Below are 15,068 nucleotides of genomic sequence, written 5' to 3'. Positions count from 1 at the left end.
CAGTCCAGTATTGCAGAAACCTCCAGTAAGCTTGTTTCTGACCCTCTCTCATAGAAACAGCATTCATAGATCTGGTATGCCATTGAAAACAATGGACAAATAAATGCAAGCCAAAGAGTTACACTAGAACATCATTCTATGTCTGTTGTCTGAGTGTTCCATTTATTGGCCATGCCCTGTCTATCAATTCCATACTCTATATCTACATTACTTTTACGGGGTTTAAATTATCTAACATCTGATCTAGATCTAGATCTAGATCTAGTCATTTTATAGCCACAAAAAAACATTTCAAAGATAAAAACAATGCTTTCACTAGTTTACATAAATTTGAAGTTCTCTTTCCCACCTCCACAGGTGTTCTTCAAGAAAGTGTTCCATGGCTGCCCTCTAAAACTGACCTGCTCGACCATATGGGACCACCCCACGACCAAAGGTAAATCATTACCTGCCCACCGCAACCACATTCCCTACAGCCTCAGCAAGAAGCCTGACCATGAACTGTGTCATTATCCTGTGCCAGGGTGCAATCACACTCAGAGACAGGTGCCTGTTTATTGCAGGTACAATTTCACAACGCTACACTGTTTCATGGCTCCACCCTGTTTGCCGGGCATTGTGTTTACAGATCACCACCTCATCTTTGGAGCAGACGAGGGTATTTTCACTCTGAACCTGAGTGGGCCGGAGGCCACGATGGAGCTGGTGAGGATACGTTTATATTGATGATGTCTCCTGAACAACACAATAGTGAAACCATAGTAAAAAGCCACAAATGTGTAGTGCAGTAATATCTGAAGGTTGTCCACTCTCTATCTCTCTCCTTCAGCTGTATCCAGGAAAGTGCAGTTGGGTCTACACCATTAACAATGTCCTTATGTCAATATCAGGTGAGGTTCAGTCTAAGACATGATCATTTTGCTTATTATCTAAGCATTTCCATAGCACTGATGCTTTAGTTACCATAGAAATGGCATTTATTAAGCAGCTGATTGAACAGCTGAGTGGAAGGGCACCTTCAAAGCAGCATTATTCAATTAGCTGCTAGTAGTCTGTAGTTTTGTTTTTTTCCTATACGCCATCCAGGGTGCTTTCCTTAACACCTTTGGCTCGCTTTGTGGGGGTGTGGGCTGAGGTATTACATCAAAAACGTGATTAGTATTCTTCTGTTGACGTGTTATGAAAAATGTGGCACATTGTTCAAGCTTATAGAAATGTGAATGTGTGAATGTGTGTGTGTGTGTGTGTGTGTGTGCGCGCGCTCTGTTAGGTAAAGCCTCCCAGCTGCATTCCCACTCCTTAAAAGAGCTGTACGAACAGGCTCGCAAGGAGCACAGAATGGTGCAGCTGCCGACGCACAGGCTGCTCCCCAGGTAACAGCCGCTTCGGAACACTGCACCAGCGGGCATACACAGCACCAGCGGGAACACAAAGCACCAGCGGGCACACACAGCACCAGCGGGCACACACAGCACCAGCGGGCAAACACAGCACCAGCGGGCACACACAGCACCAGCGGGCAAACACAGCACCAGCGGGCACACACAGCACCAGCGGGCAAACACAGCACCAGCGGGCACACACAGCACCAGTGGGCAAACACAGCACCAGCGGGCACACACAGCACCAGCGGGCACACACAGCACCAGCGGGCACACACAGCCACAGGGCTGTTTTTGATTCCCCCTGCTGCTAATAAACCTCCATGCTCCTACATACTTTATTTTGTCAAATCAAAAATATCACATACATTTTCTCAGGCCAGGACAGGATCATTTTTTTGACTGTATTACAGTGACACATTTAGAGAAATAAATAAAAAGCAAAGAGAAAATTGCTGGGAGAAAGGGGCATGGAGACCACTTGAATTTTATAACAGAATAACATGCACAAATGATCTGACCAATGTGTGCACGTCTTGTCTTATCGCAGGAAGTTCACTGTGTCCAGTAAAATACCAGATACCAAGGGCTGCAGAACCTGCTCAGTAGGTGAGTGGGCAGAGTCCACAAACATGACCTGGATTTAAACGCACAAACAGCACTGGAACATGGCGACTCACCCACAAATGTTTCCCTGCACCTTCCGTGTCCCATGTACCGTAGCCAGGGAAAACCAGGAATTAACTCTGCAATGGCAAAAGAAAACATGACAATGCTGATATGTATAAATGCGCAACATGGAAGTTGAATTAGAAGATGTGTTGCTCTGCTTTTAAACATTTACAGTGTTTGGCATTCTAAACATTATTAAGTAGTAATTTCTGATAGTGGAGGCCTGTCCATCTTGCATTAAATGAGGTTAACCTAAAGACTTAAGAAAGCTTAATGAATTAAGGGTATGCTACCTTAAACTCCTAACACAATTGAAATTAACTATAAGCTACTTCAGGGGTGCACAACTCCGGTCCCGGATGGCCGATCTGTGTGCTGGTTTTTGTTCCAACCGATTACCATTTCTTACAGCTCTATAAACTATGCTGCTTCACTCCTGTGCTTGAGCACAGTGAAATCACTAGGATACACTTGCAGACTGTGACTTTAGCTGTTGCTTATACACACGTCAGATCAAGATATGATTGGGCCAATTCAATAAATGTTGGGAAATGTTGGCACAAAATCCTGAAATGGATTGGCCCTTGTTGTGCACCCCTGAGCTACCTGAAGACATGATTGATGATACGTGTTTCTTGTTCTGAACCTCCCTGGGGTTTACCACCTCCACTCATTATGAAATTAAAACATTTCCCGACTCCGCCCTCCTTAGCCCAAAATTCCCAGCGTGGCTGCGTGTTCCTGTGTGGTGCTCTGGAGTCCAGCGTGGTGCTCCTGCAGTGGTACGATCCCCTGCACAAGTTCATGCTCATCAGGGTGAGTGGCGGCACTAAGCCCCGCCTAGCCTCACCGCAGCCCCGCCCACAGCTACGGCCACCATTATTCTCAGCCCTGATCTATGCAGAATGTCTCCACTTCACTGTCTAACCTCAGACCCTCACACAGCCTGGGACCCCCGAAGCGCTACACAAAACTTACATACCACACAATGCTTCACATTAAGGGCAGTGCTAAAAAAATAAATAAATATGCTTGATTTGTGATTTCACTGTTCCTCTGCACATTATGTTTTACAGCATATTTATGCGGTAGACCTGGGTGTTTCTTTGCATAAAATGCCAAAATACCTCCAGTTCTACCCATTACCACCTTATAGACATAACCACGGTCTCCTCTATCATGCCTACTGTCTCTACCCCTGGTTCTTTCCCATTTCACTGACATGCTGTGTGTATTGCAGCACTTCGACTTCCCATTGCCAAGTCCCCTGCGTGTGTTTGAGATGCTGGTGGCACCAGATCAGGAGTATCCCCTGGTTTGCATTTGGGTGGCCAGGGGCCCCACTGCTGCCCAGCCTGTTCAGGTGGACTGCATCAACCTCAACTCAAACACCTCCTGGTTCTGCAGCACTGGCTCAGGTGAGGACTGGCATAGGGCAAGGCCAGGAAGGTGATCGTAACACTGGTCGCTTTGAATGAGAAAAAATATATATACGGTGAATATTATTAAATGTCAAACTGAGCTGCTATAAAAATAACAAACCCGTGTGTGTGTGTGTGTGTGTGTGTCCTCCAGGTAACACAGCCCCTAGTGCAATGCAAGTGAACCAGCTCGACAGTAGCACACTTCTGGTGCTGATTGAGAGTAAGTAACAATGAAGCATCATTCACAAAACATGTTTTTCCATCGTTACATTTATTGTTATTAATAAATTTTATCAATGCGTGTTGAGAGCTAAATGCCTGTTGTTGAATGCTAAGGCTGATAACCCGAATGAAGAGACAGGCACCACTATTTCCAAATGTAAAAGAGTGGCTGTATCTCTCCATTCAGAGTCAGTGCACATTGTGAGCCTGGAGGGGGTGCCGAAGAGCCAGAGGAAAATACAGTCTGAGACAAACTTCTCCTTCGCTGTGGAGGCAGCAGGTAAGTGTGCATTGAGAGGGGGTCACATTGCAGAACTACGCTGTTAGATTCTCAGGGTGACACAAACTGACCCCCAATGCCGGACCTGGTGGATACTTTGAGAACTGCACCAGGGAAAGCCATCATCAGAGCAGGAGTTCTCACGGGGCATTGCCTGTGTTCTGCAGTGTTCTTCGAGGACACCTTGCTGGCTGTCTGGAGGCACGGCTGGCAGCGCAGGGGGGAGAGCTTCTCTGACGTGCTGCAGGAGGTCACAGACCCCAGGAAGACCTTCCGTCTGGTGGGGTCAGACAGGTGTGTACACCTCCACACACTCACTGAGACATTCACATGCACATGCATGCACACTTGCATGCACAGACACACCAGTACTGTAGCACTGGCACTCCAAGATGCAATCACACACTTACACTGTAGGGCAGGGGTGTTAAACGCCAGTCCTGCAGGGCCACAGCGCCTGCTGGTTTTTGGTGTGGTTTAGCACAAGTGATTCATTTAAGTCATTGATTGGCTAAGGAGTCCACACACCTTCTTCTCCAGGAAACCACAAATACCTGCAGACACTGCAGCACTCCAGCACTGGAGTTCAACACCCCTGCCGTTGGGTAGAGACACAAAATGAGCAGTCTTACACTGCAGGGAACCGACACAAACACATACATTCCCACAGTTTAACACTGACACACAAACATACACACAGACCTGTTCAGTTCAGCATAAATATGCAAGCACACTGAGACATTCCTCTACTGTGGGGCACTTTTAAGCACTGATACAGTCACAGACATGTGCACTCAGACCAACAATACAGGCACAGACTCTATTCTGTACAAGTGATACACAAATCGAGTGGAATGGGGTTTAGTGTTTACAAAAATCTATATCAGACTGTGATCTCACCCTGGCTTAAATTCAAATGTTTGCACAAGCTGGCACAGGTAAGCAAGGCATCAGTCGTTTGCATGGTTTGCTAATCCTGTGTCATGCTGGGAGATTTTGCCCTGTGGATCCCACACAGGTTACCTATTTATCCAGTGAACCTATTTATATCCAATGGAGCTAACAGACCCATATATAGTACCAGCCACACTGTGAAGACACAGCCCTGAGCTTCCACTCGAGCCTGTGTTGCTGCGAAGAAAAGCACTGACAGAACGCTGTGTCATGTGTTCTTTCTTCCCCTAGGATGGTTGTCATGGAAACACGGCAGTGCGAGGACCAGTCGGGACTTAGCAACCTGTACATCCTGGAGATCGCAGAGAACCTGACCCCCGCGCCCTAAGCCCGGACGTCCCGGCAGACCAGAGGGAAGGACCGCCGCCTGGCGATAGCAACGGGCCTTCCCCGAAGACGTTGGCCGTCCCCGTTACCTCATGATTTTCATCAGCGTGTCCAGCGGCGGACACATACCGGCTCGGTGGAGGCCCTGTCTGTACCCGCTGTGTTCTGAGGAACGCACCATGTTGAAACTGTGCTTTAACTCTATCCACATCAGGGGATAGGATGTACTAGTTGCACAAACCACGTGTGCGCAACCCAGACAAATACACACCCCTCCGTTCCTTATACAAAAAGGTAAATGTACAAGCAGGCATATACTGACCCACAGTCTCAACATACACACACACACACTCATCTAGTTCCCTGGTGTGCAGCTGAACGGCGGGTTGCCAGAGAGCTCCCACTCCAGTGAGGATGTCCTGAAACCCTCAGACAAATGCATGTATTCATAACCATCAGTCAATAAAGACTCTTTTATAATGTCGCCTTCTCCACTGTTCAGCACACTGGCCAGCACACACACTGAAGCATGTGTTCTCCTTGCTGAGTTACTCAAAATGGACGAGTCAGAGCTTCTGTGATTGTACAGTTGTGTCTGTAGTCATCTAAATGTATGGCAGTCCAATGTGAACTTCTCTTTAAAGTGGCTTATTTATTAAAAAGTGACAAAACGTCATTTTATTACTCACCTTCACCAATGTGTCTTTTCATATAAAACATGTCCAAATCATTTTCAATTAAGGGTTTACTCTACTTTCAACGTATGAGCTTCTGCACCCAATCAAAACCGTGTAATTGATGGTGAATTTATTTAAGTATACTTCTAAGAGTGCAATACAGAAACGGTCTCTACACTTGTTTAGCATTTTGCACCTTAGTATAACTAAAGGTATTGGTATTTCGTCCACTGAGAAGAAAATGTGCTTTATTTTCCAGCCTAATTTACGTTGCTTTATTTCTTACAATCGTGTAGTTAGAACCCATTTCCAAATATTATTGGACCATACATGTTGCTTTGTATACTGTAAAGTTTGAATTGGAACTGTCAACAAGGATTGTGTAGGGAAGGCTAAGACTTGTTTCCACATAAGCGCAGGAACATCAAGATGTTTTCCAACTGCACTGACATTTTTGGAGACACAGAGCAAATTTTTTGTTTTGTTATTCGCTGTTATGAATCGGACAAGGCCGCCCGGCTACTGCATGTAATATTATCTAGCCAATCTGATCTACTTGCCTCCTCAAAGTTTATTCTCAGAAATAGCAAATGCTGTAGCTAACGTTAGTTTGCTAGGGAGTATAAATATTCCAGTGAAGAAAGAGGCGTGCTACCATAAGGTTTTGAAACTACATGCATATTAATAATTTTGCATGATCACTGGATTAATTGAAAGAACGACTGAATCCACGTTCATGCCCCCATTGTTATTGTAGTTTTTGATCAGTATTTCCAGGTCAGGGTCTCCGTTTCCTGTGCGGCTTGTTTGTATTAAAAATGGCCGGTGATGGAGGCGCCCTAAAGGATATCAATGAGATTAAATCCCAGTTCCGGACAAGAGAGGGTTTTTACAAACTGCTTACCCTCTCGGATTCACAACAACGGGGTGGGATAACCCGGGGCCCCTCCACGAGTGCAGCGGTGGGTCCCGGGGCTGGAACGGGATCGATACCCGGTGGTGGCGGTGGAGGTTCAGTTCAGGGGCCCGGGTCTGCTTCCTCTGCCACCGCCGCAACCAACTCTTCTCCGGCCGGTTTCCTGCCCCCGGTTAGGGTCTCAATGGTAAAGCTTCAGCCGGAAGACCCGGGTGAAGAATCTGAGCGAGTATGCTTCAACATTGGAAGAGAACTTTACTTCTACACGTACACAAACATAAAGAAGGTGAGACACCTGACTTACCAACTAACCCTCTTATCATAAATATAACGTTAGTCGTTTAGCTAATACTTCACACTATCATGGATAGCAGACCACATAGGTGGGAATCAAATTGAGCCAACAAACCTAGCTGCTTAGATGTTAAGTTAGTCATGTTGCTCAAATATGTTTTAATGGTTAATGTTCGCTGGTTATATCCTTCGTCGCTAACCAACGTTAGCTAACAATGCGTTACATTAACGCAAAGATCATTTTTATAACTAGTACACACTGGGAAATGCACTGGGTTGGGCGCATTTGTCCAAATTGTAATCATACCACAGACGCCTGCAGAGAGATGCTTGTACATTGCTCGTAGTGTTTAGCATCGAGTTTACATTTGACATTCGTTAACCACGTTCTCCCTCTCATAATAACGTTTGTGTGCTGAGTGTTACATGCTAGTTGACTAATATAACATGACTCAACCTAAACCAGCCGGATAGCCATGTATTAGAAAGCTAATGTAGCTAACTGAACCAGCCGATGCGAATGCAGAAACAGCTAGCATAAACCTAGCTTCCCTCAATGCGTGGGGACCATCGGTTAGGGATGTCCATCGCCGAATAATTTTAATATCAGTGTTATTGGATCGTTTTAAAAATGGTAACAGAATAATATTTGTATTTCTATAGATGTGTGCAATTTGTTCATAAATGCCTTCTGTTGATTTCACGCCTTGGACCACGTCAGTGGTCACTTAAGTTTACCGATTGTCACGCCAATTCTGCGGTCAACGGAAACGGCTATTTGTTGACCTATTTTTAACTCTAAAATATTTCCTTAAAAAGATCAGTCTGTTTGGAATATGCACCAGATCAGTTGTACAGTGCAGGTTCTGCATAACGTATGCGTGGATGGGAGTGCATCTGTTTACAATGCATGAAAAATAAATGAGGTATCCCTTGTATATGGGGAATGACAGTACAGTATTTCACGCTGTATTAAATAGTTCAACCACTAGGTGGATAGCGAATCGAGAGTTGCCAATCAATGTGCTTGCATCGAGCTCCATAATTTTACCCTTTCTTCCAGGAAGGAATAGGTTAACGTCTAGCAAGGTGGTGCTGTCTCCTGGTCAGTCTATAGGGCTAAGGTGAGACAAATACGACAGGGAGACGAATTCAGGGATGACTCAAGCAAGCCTGGTCACAATTCTGCAAAATGTGAATTTTTTTCCTTACACCGTCTTGTATAGTTCCTCTTTCAGGGAGGGAAGTTTATTGCATATGTTTGGATTATTTAATGTGAAATTTTAGATTGTGTGTATGGTACCATTATATACAACAGGGGTTTTCTGGTTAGATGTCTTTCTGAAGAATATGAGTTCCCCAAAGTGGATCAGTCATTAAAGACACTTGCCATGAGCATAGGTAGGTTTTAGTCTTGGCTACCAGTTATGACCAGGAATCCAGAGAGTCAGGGTGTAGTTGGTTTAGCCCTGCCAGGGATAGAGTTGGCATCAGTGAGACAGGTTCCTGGGATTATCATGTATGAATTTCTCCCAGCTTGTTGCTAGGCACCCAGTGGTTACTGACTGTCCTCAGTGGGAAGCACTACCTCTCCTGAAGCATTGTGTGTCCTGTAGTGAGAAACACCTGCGCAATTCAGCTGCAGTGCTGCTTGCACAGTGTGCAGGTGTCCGTGGTAAAACAGGGGGGTAAAACAGTTGCTGATTCAAAGAGCAGAATCCCATGCTTGGGAGTTCAAATTTACAACTCTGGTGAGCTTTAAGAGGTACTCTTTTGCAACAATGAGCTAACTATGGTAAAATCAAGGTAAACAGGAGTGTTGAAGTTTCAGTTCGGCTGCTCCAGGCTGGATCGAACACCCACGTGCATGAGCTTCCTTGCAGCCCTTGGTTCACTATCTAAACAATCCCCCCCCCCCCTCCCAAACACATGTTCACAGGCTGTGGACCTCAGCAAGCCCATCGACAAGCGCATCTACAAGGGCACCCAGCCCACCTGCCATGACTTCAACCAGTACTCTGCCACAGCCGAGAGCGTGTCCCTCATCGTGGGCTTCTCGGCCGGCCAGGTGCAGTACCTGGACCCCATCAAGAAGGAGACCAGCAAGCTCTTCAATGAGGAGGTGCGTGTGTGCGCTGTCATGGAATGCCATTGGCCGTTGCTCCAATGTCACCCTGACATGAGTATTGAATGTTACATGTTAGACCAGGGGTGTCAAACTGAATCTCAAGACGGCCGCAGTGTCTGTGCGTATCCTTCCAATCAGCTGGCACTTAAGGCCTTGAGAACAAGGTGTGTAGATCCCTCAGCCAATCAATGACTTAAATGAAACACTTGTGTCGAACACCCCAAAACCTAGCAGACACCGTGGCTCTCCAGGACTGAGTTTGACACCTGTGTCTTAGACCATAACGTGGATATCTCAGAATTTTACCCATGCTGATTAGAACTGCCTCCTCCTTGTTGGATATAATGATTACAGTAGAACATTAGAGATTCTAACACTTTGATAACGGGGGTCATTCTGAACTGTGATGTGTTTTTGAAAGTGAATTCAAAATGTACCAATTTCAATGAAATTCCCTAATTTATTGGAATGGTCCCTGGGATCACTCTAGGCTTATTATGTTAAAAACTAATATTAAACCAATAAAAGGGGGTATCATTAGAACATGATATTTTTTTCTCTAATGAAAAAATAATAAAAACCAGTCTATGCAACTGAAAAAAAGCTACCTGTCTTGCACTCTGGGGGAAAAAAATTAAAACTAAGGTAATATCATAAAGAATACAACCTGTCTGTTTACAGAGAAACTGAAAGCGTTTGTCTGCTTGAGTGACCGTTCAGTCTATAACTCTGAGGTTCTAGTGTAGATGTGATCATTTATCAGAAATTACATAATGTTTATAAGTATGGTTTTTTAAAAATATTTTATTTTTTCCCTGACCACTTTTAGCCAGTGTTCTGTCCTAAAACCACTTTACAATTGAAATGGATTCACTTAATGGACTCTCAAGTTGCTTAGTGGGTAAAGGGACAGGTGCAAGTGCTGGTTTTGCACTATGGGCTAGATATCACAAATTTGAACTTTTAAACGAATGCTGAAGAAAAGCACATATCCGCAAATATTGTATAACAGATCAAATTTGACCTCATTTTGACCTTTAGAATATTTCAGAAAGCAGGTTAGTGTAACGGATGTGACTGTAATTCTCGACGTAGAAATAACTTTTAAAGGCTGTTCATCTTAATTCTCCTTTCTCCCCGAACCTTGCCATTCCAGAGGTTGATAGACAAGTCCAAGGTGACGTGCCTGAAGTGGCTGCCCAAGTCGGAGAACCTGTTCCTGGCGTCCCACGCCAGCGGGCACCTGTACCTGTACAACGTGGAGCACCCCTGCGGGACGGCCACGCCCCAGTACTCTCTCCTGCGCCAGGGGGAGGGCTTCGCCGTCTACGCCTGCAAGACCAAGACGCCCCGCAACCCGCTGCTGCGCTGGGCGGTGGGCGAGGGCGGGCTCAACGAGTTCGCCTTCTCGCCCGACGGGATCCACGTGGCCTGCGTGGGCCAGGACGGCTGCCTGCGCGTCTTCCACTTCGACTCCATGGAGCTGCAGGGCGTGATGAAGAGCTACTTCGGCGGCCTGCTGTGCGTCTCCTGGAGCCCCGACGGCAAGTACCTGGCCACGGGCGGGGAGGACGACCTGGTGACCGTCTGGTCCTTCGCCGAGAGCCGCGTGGTCGCCCGCGGCCACGGCCACAAGTCCTGGGTCAACGTGGTGGCCTTCGACCCCTTCACCACCAGCCTGGAGGACGAGGAGCCCATGGAGCTGAGCGGCAGCGAGGAGGACCTGCAGGGGGCGCTGCACTTTGGGCGGGTGCGCACAAGCAGCACCCTGTCCCGGCTCTCCAGGCACAGCTCCAAAGGCGGGGCCACCTCCGTCACCTACCGCTTCGGGTCCGTGGGGCAGGACACCCAGTTCTGCCTGTGGGACCTGACGGACGATGTGCTGTACCCCCGGCTGCCCCTGTCCCGGGCCCTCACCAACACCTTCGGCTCCACCATCCCGCCCTCGGTCAGTGGCGGCAGCAACAACCTGAGTGGTGGCGGCGGAGGGGGCGGGGCTGTGGAAGGCCACCACCATCCCTCCAATCCCCACCCGCATCCACCCCTGCCCTTGCCCCGGTCCCTCTCACGCTCCAACTCCCTGCCCCACCCGGCGGTAGCCAACGCCTCCAAGACCCAGGGGGGCACAGACGGGGGCGGCGGGGGCACCGGTGGGGGCGTGCCCTTCAGCATCGGCCGCTTCGCCACGCTCACCCTGCAGGAGCGCAAGTCGGACAAGTCCGGTGGGGGCGGGGGAGGGGGGGACAAGGAGCACAAGCACTACCACAGCCTGGGCAACATCAGCAAGAGCAACGACAAGATCAACCTGGTGCCCCGAAACAGCCGTCTGGACGCTGCCAAGGTGCTGGGCACCACGCTGTGCCCGCGCATGCACGAGGTGCCCCTGCTGGAGCCGCTGGTCTGCAAGAAGATCGCCCACGAGCGGCTGACCGTGCTGGTCTTCATGGACGACTGCATCATCACCGCCTGCCAGGAGGGCCTCATCTGCACCTGGGCGCGGCCCGGGAAAGCGGTGAGTGCTCCGGCAGCGTTGGGTCAGCGTCGCCTTAACGTCCGGCCAACGTCGTGGAGACTGTCAAAGTGTGGGGTTCTCCGCTTCCAGTGTGGTAAAATATTAAGTCTTAAAACTGATTAATGCGCCACCTACAGTATGATCTCTGCAATTACATTGCAATAGTGACTATGGGTTGGTTCAAGCCCACTGAAAGTCCTTTTAAATCCTGTTTTCAAATGATGGAAACAAAGGTCCTCTATTTCAGGTTTGTGAACATGACTAGTGAATCCATTGTTCACCTTTTGTTTCTTGTTGTCTCCCATTCCCTCCGCAGAACTTGACAGCACAGAATGGGAACTCTCCCAGTGGCACGGTGGTATAGCTGGGGGCGGAGCTCTGACCTTGCCCCTCCCCCTAGGCGGGGCCAGACTTGTGAATATGCTAAAGAGTCCTCCGGGGCAGAGACCACGCGGCATTGCAGCGTATCCCTTCTCGTCCCTCTCCCTTCTTTCATCGCTTCTTCCACTCCTCGGATAGACGACAAAATGGCGGACCGCTGCCCTTCCCTGGAGCCGCGGAGGAGCTCACTGCGCTTTCTCTGCAAACACTACGAAAGCCACGGCCGTTGTATCTTATTTATTTTAACACAACAGACTGTAGTAATTTATATTGTACATATTCAGAAAACTATAAATCCAGAAGTCTAGATGTATGGAACTTATGAGTCAGAGGAAGAAAACAAAAAAATTTAATATATTAAAAAAAAAAAAACACGTATTGTAAATAGAGATGCAGTTAAACTGAATGTCTGAGATTAGGGAAATCGAGTAAGTTGTGTCCTTTTGTGCTAGAATTCCTCAAACTGTCATGTCCATTAAAGCAAACATGTATGGCACGTCTGCTAAGAAGTGTGTATTCTGCAGTATCAATGACAGACACGCAGTGTACAGTGTCGTCTTTCCACGGTTTCCATGCCCTTAACGGTGGGCCACTTGCTTTATGGCCAGGCCTGTTCCAGCCATTTACACACAGGTATTAACAAACAGTATCAGAATGCACGCTACGTTAGTGTATCACCACACAGGCTGCTAACGCCTACATTGCCTCTTGCAAGACTTTGCACATTAATGGCTGACTCTGAATTCGTAAAGAAAAAGGCACATGTGGTCTAGTGCTCTTCTGACATACAGTAGCGCACGTATGACGAAAAGCCAAGATATTCAACCAAAAGCAAAAACGGTTTGTGTATTCATCAGCTACGCCAGTGTCCGCAATGCACTGAAGCTGGACTGGTGGCCACGATTAGATGTGTGCCGTTAAAAGGATGTAAATCCCAGATGCGTTCACTCCTGTGTGAGTTTAGATGACGCGGGCGGGCAGACAGACAGTAATAACGAGTGAAATGCAGAGGAGACCCAAGCGAAGCAGTATGGAAAGATAGCCGTGTGTGTAGAGGACACCCGCGGCGTGACCGGAAAGCTCAGTCGCATTCTCGTTGCGGCTCGGTCTGATCCCAGAGAGCCATGTCCGTTTTGTGCGTGTTTGTGTTCTTCATGACGTTTGGGTGCCATTCAAGTGGGAGCACTAAAACGCTCGTAAAGATTCCTTGTTGTGCGTCGATGGCTACACTTGCCTTGCTTATCACTGCAGGAATGACAAGTCACTGTTTCACATGATGGAGGAGAAAACATTCCCAGTCCTTTTACTTTTAACAATTGCAAAAATCCATAGCATGTAATCCTGTTTTTTTTTTTGTTGTTGTTTTTTTGTTATTGTTATTGTTGGTTTTTACAGCGTGCATTAAACACTAAACACTTATGCCTGAAGTGATGAAATAAGTGACAAAGGATATGATTAGTTTGTATATGTAAAGTCTGTTATTAAAATGCTAAACTCTAAAGTTGTTCTATGACTGCTGGTCACAGCCCATACAAAATTGCAGAAGAAATGGGTGTGGTGGAGGGTGGGGTAAATGGTTTAATTTCTTATGCCATTCTGACGTGGCGGTGTTGACAAGGTTAAGAGGGCCTTTTTTGGCAGGTACAGTTAAAACGGACATGAAAAAAGTCTCCCCTAAATCGCTACACTAACACTCATTAGGAGCAAAGTACTGCAAATATACATTTCTGCAAGAGCACAGATATCAAAACTGCGGAGAAAAAACAGCTGAGAAGTAAAACATTCAAGGGGAACTATCAGAGAAATTTACACTGGTCGATCAATTTACTCTTCCCTATCCAAAATGCCAACATTCTGACTATACCTGCCACAGTGCTCCTCACTCCTGTGATTTTGTCAGTTACTTGACACACAGTTCTCAGGTTTATCTTTGATGATTGCATGCTTCTGTCTTTTAATCATTCAAATCATTTCTTTGCATGCAGGTTAGTAAGCAGTATGTGCTGTTTCAGTGGTGGAAAATAGACCAACCTGCCCCGTTAAAAGATCTTCTCAAGCATATACCTCACAATGTTTTATATTTGTGTTCAACACTGGGCAAATGTGTAGTACAATGGATAGGCACTTCCCCATTACATACATTCTTCCACTGTTAGATTTTTTAACCCTCAGTGTTTTTAACTTTCATATAAGGTTAAATTAATGATTAATGAATGACATATAAATTAATGAATGGCAAGATGAAAATGACCAAGAAATGTAGAAAAAGGCATTTCATTTTTTGACATAGGTTCTGTAGTTCAGGTAAACCTGGCCTAAATTATTACCAATTTTGCTCTGAAGTTTGGAATACACTGAAACACTCAAATGCACATAATGCTCATTTGGTGCATCTTGTAGGGAGAAAGTAATTTGCAGATAATTTGGAAGTGGTGGCTCACTGCCTACAGTTGAATAAAAACAACATGTGTGATACGTTGAAATGGTCAGGGTTGCGGTGGGGCTGGAGCCTATCCCAGCATGCATGAGAGTACCCTGCCTGCATTCCTGTTGTGGGCTCTGGATGGGTGTTGGCTCCCCTCTGAACCCTGCAATTTCCTTGGGCCTGGAAGGATGCCAGTGGGACTGGCTAGCACAGCTTGTAGTGGATTTCACTGTCCTCCAGGGGGCACTGTATTACCTTCCCTGTGGCAAGGTCACTTAAAACTATTTTAATTTGCATGTTCCTGAAAATACTGCATTAAAAAATGTGTAACTGCAATATACTCACTGCATGTCCTTCTGTGTGGTAAACATATGGAGAGTGTGTGTGTGTGTGTTTGTGTGTGTGTGTGTGTGTGCGCGCGCACATGTGGTGTTTGTTTGTGCTAGTGTTTGTGTACTTGTATGTATGCATGTA

The 15,068-nt window shown here is 46.7% G+C and overlaps 2 protein-coding genes across 2 annotated transcripts in view; both read left to right on the top strand.

Moving 5' to 3' along the window:
* Positions 1 to 5,955, top strand: part of LOC118210377 (mitogen-activated protein kinase kinase kinase kinase 5-like) — a 35,947-nt gene extending 29,992 nt beyond the window's left edge. The window contains exons 21-32 of the mRNA XM_035386503.1: positions 1 to 25; positions 358 to 436; positions 629 to 705; positions 830 to 890; positions 1,271 to 1,373; positions 1,933 to 1,991; positions 2,767 to 2,870; positions 3,295 to 3,472; positions 3,630 to 3,698; positions 3,888 to 3,980; positions 4,148 to 4,274; positions 5,166 to 5,955. The exon at positions 1 to 25 is cut by the window's left edge and continues 20 nt beyond it. Coding sequence (XP_035242394.1) covers positions 1 to 25; positions 358 to 436; positions 629 to 705; positions 830 to 890; positions 1,271 to 1,373; positions 1,933 to 1,991; positions 2,767 to 2,870; positions 3,295 to 3,472; positions 3,630 to 3,698; positions 3,888 to 3,980; positions 4,148 to 4,274; positions 5,166 to 5,262 — 1,072 coding nt within the window. The 3' untranslated portion in view covers positions 5,263 to 5,955. The remainder of the gene's footprint in view (positions 26 to 357; positions 437 to 628; positions 706 to 829; positions 891 to 1,270; positions 1,374 to 1,932; positions 1,992 to 2,766; positions 2,871 to 3,294; positions 3,473 to 3,629; positions 3,699 to 3,887; positions 3,981 to 4,147; positions 4,275 to 5,165) is intronic.
* A 697-nt stretch (positions 5,956 to 6,652) lies between these two features.
* zmp:0000000529 (WD repeat-containing protein 20) lies at positions 6,653 to 13,670 on the top strand. Its single transcript, XM_035383806.1, has 4 exons — positions 6,653 to 7,140; positions 9,088 to 9,270; positions 10,433 to 11,788; positions 12,105 to 13,670. Exons 1-4 carry the CDS (start codon positions 6,757 to 6,759, stop codon positions 12,150 to 12,152), a joined length of 1,971 nt encoding a protein of 656 aa, XP_035239697.1. The 5' UTR covers positions 6,653 to 6,756; the 3' UTR covers positions 12,153 to 13,670.
* Positions 13,671 to 15,068: the final 1,398 nt, after the last annotated feature.

The sequence above is a fragment of the Anguilla anguilla genome, chromosome 12, assembly GCF_013347855.1.
Source record: "Anguilla anguilla isolate fAngAng1 chromosome 12, fAngAng1.pri, whole genome shotgun sequence".
NCBI classification, from domain to species: domain Eukaryota; kingdom Metazoa; phylum Chordata; class Actinopteri; order Anguilliformes; family Anguillidae; genus Anguilla; species Anguilla anguilla.
Note: the sequence above shows the minus strand (reverse complement) of the source record. Positions and strands in the feature narration are given on the sequence as shown.

Coding starts and splice junctions, on each gene's coding strand:
- zmp:0000000529 (XM_035383806.1), top strand. CDS start 6,757: ATGGCCGGTGATGGAGGCGCCCTAAAGGATATCAATGAGATTAAATCC. Junction 7,141..9,087: donor CGTACACAAACATAAAGAAG/GTGAGACACCTG, acceptor ACATGTTCACAG/GCTGTGGACCTCAGCAAGCC. Junction 11,789..12,104: donor GGGCGCGGCCCGGGAAAGCG/GTGAGTGCTCCG, acceptor TTCCCTCCGCAG/AACTTGACAGCACAGAATGG.